The sequence below is a fragment of the Salmo trutta genome, chromosome 21 (genome assembly GCF_901001165.1).
Source record: "Salmo trutta chromosome 21, fSalTru1.1, whole genome shotgun sequence".
In the NCBI taxonomy this organism is placed as follows: domain Eukaryota; kingdom Metazoa; phylum Chordata; class Actinopteri; order Salmoniformes; family Salmonidae; genus Salmo; species Salmo trutta.
Genome location: NC_042977.1, coordinates 22,017,729 through 22,020,276, shown reverse-complemented (window position 1 = coordinate 22,020,276; position 2,548 = coordinate 22,017,729). Strand labels below are relative to the sequence as shown.

The 2,548-nt window shown below is 40.1% G+C and overlaps 1 gene segment (V, D, J or C); it reads right to left on the bottom strand.

Moving 5' to 3' along the window:
- Positions 1 to 752: 752 nt before the first annotated feature.
- LOC115156954 (T cell receptor alpha variable 9-1-like) lies at positions 753 to 1,536 on the bottom strand. The segment is given in 2 exon segments: positions 753 to 1,221; positions 1,359 to 1,536. Coding segments are annotated over 2 exon segments (417 nt in total).
- Between the last annotated feature and the right edge of the window lie 1,012 nt (positions 1,537 to 2,548).

The window sequence follows — 2,548 nt, the reverse complement described above, 5'->3', positions numbered from 1 at the left end:
CATAATCTAATCCTGAGTTTTATACTCTAGCTCCTCCTACTGACAATGTAGAATCAAAGACGTTTCAAATACATTTGATTTATTCACTAGAGAATCCACTTGATGGCACTGTGGTCTAACAGAAGACAGCAGATGCTTGTAAATTCACAAAATTGATCTCACTGCTGAGTCAATAAGTTATGTGTCACTGTGGACGTCACAGCACAGCAGTACAGTGCAGTGTTGTAAGGTTTTTGTACAGTGTTTCTCAGTTTCATGTCAATGTGAGCTCTACAGCACAGTCGTTCAGAGCAGTCTCTCACTTCAACAGAGGAGATCTCCAGATCTACACAGGTCTTTTCTTTGTTCAGTTTAACAGGTAGGTGAAAGTATGGAGGTTTAGCTCTCACTACAGTCCTAGAGGCATGGATGATGAAGAGGAGGAAATGGGGTGCTGATCCTGGATACTGTTTATACCACAGTACACTGTATGCTGAGGAGTAGTTGCAGGAAAGCAAAACTACCCTCCTCTTCATAAACTTAATGTTGGTTTGTCTGGATGGTCTGCTGAGAACTGCCACCGACAAATATGAATAGGTGACAGATCAATTACAAGACTGATGTATTTGAAATTAGGAAATATCTTCGTATTTACTCTAAAATCCAATAGCGCGGATAAACTATAAATTAGCCTAAACAATGTAGTAAAAATAATGCCAGGAATACATTAATTTACTAGCCTAAGAAAGTAAAATAACTGTGGAGAACGATCATATTGTAGATGAGGATATGCTTAAGTACATCAGTTTATTAATGGATAATTTATCTTCATGAACCTACAGTAGAACACCCCACCCCTGCCCTAAAAGATGCACAAGAGGTGTTTATCATGAGCTGTCAGGTTTTTGTACAGCGTTTCTGGGTTTCCTGTCACTGTGGGCTCCAGGGCGCAGTAGTACAGAGCAGAGTCTGTTACAACAGCAGAGGAGATCTCCAGCTCCACACGGGTTCTCTCATCATTCAGTTTAACAGACAGTCGAGGGTCTTCAGGTTTAGCTTTCACTACAGAGGGGTTTGAGGATACTCCAGTGAGGAGGAGGAAGATGGGAGGTGATCCAGGGTACTGTTGATACCACTGGAGAGTACTAGCAGAGGAGTAGTTACAGGACAGATTTATGACATCACCCTCCAACCCAAACACCTTATCTGTTGTTGGAGTAATGTCATTCCCATGACTGACACCTGGAAAACATTTATGAAAACAAGAATAAGTCAATTGCATGAAAAAGTAATAACATTTCCTTCACAGTAATATTACTCCAGGCTCCAGTAATTACATTGGATTTGTAATTGGATATGAAGAATAGTATCAAACTCACCCACTAGTGCATATATTAAAATGTATCCTAGTAACATGCTGGTAAGTGTTATTTGACACAGTGAAAACAGGGAACACAAGTATAATTCTGACAAAATGACTCCCCTGGTTTCTCACTGTACTCTACAGTATAAAATGCATTTCTCTTCCTCCGCTTCAATTATGTAACACCTCCCCTTAAAAAACGTCACACAACACAAAGTACTTAACACACGCACAGTGTTTTGTAAGAGGCAGTATATCCTGTTGTCACAAGGGGCATCAGAGCACAGTAGTACACAGCAGAGTCAGACAGCTGTAACCTCTGGATCATCAAGGGGACTGATTTTGCTGTGACATTTAGAAGGGCATCAAATCTCTCCTTGAACTCAGTAGTAGTGTCTGCAGGTGAAAATCCCTTCTCAGCATAAACATGGAGGTGATATTTGATAGTTGTTTGTACCAGAAGAGATATGGTGATTGATTAGTTGTGACGAATAGACAAGTGAGTGTTGTTATTTGTCCTTCTACGACCATTATATCTTCTGTTGGCTGTGTTACTTTCTCTTCTGCTCTGCACCCTGAAAAGATAGATAAATATATCTTCACAACATATAATAATAATGTATATAAATTAAATTAAGAAATGCACAGAGAGGCAGATGTACAGAGTGGTGTTATACAATTCAAAAATTCAGCCTGGAATCAAACCTCTTCTTAAGCTCATCAATATTGCTCCCTTCTGCATAACGATCTCTTCTCAGGACATACTGAATGGATCATTAAGCTATTTGATTTGGAATTTTAGAACACCTTAACCCCTTATGTTCTCCATAGTGGGGTCATATTAGTGGTACTCCACAAACAGAAGTTGGCACTTCGACAGCAAGAGTCGAATTTTTCCATAGAGTGGTCATATACATTTTTTAGGCCAAACCGATCTGACGCTACAGACATATTTGTGAAAAGATCGATTTTCATGATGTCTCATGGTCTGACAAACACTGCTGCAGCTCGGCCACCTTCCACCACAGATGCAGAAGACCGCCATAGGCTGATGCGGTGGATTGAGACACAGCTCATGAAAAAACTGATATCTCTAGCTGAAAGGAATAGAAGCAAACTATGAGACTCCACTGACACCCATTGACTCTCACTAGTAACTTACCCTTGAAATTACAAGCAATGTCAAGGTTTCACCTTGTTGGGCAG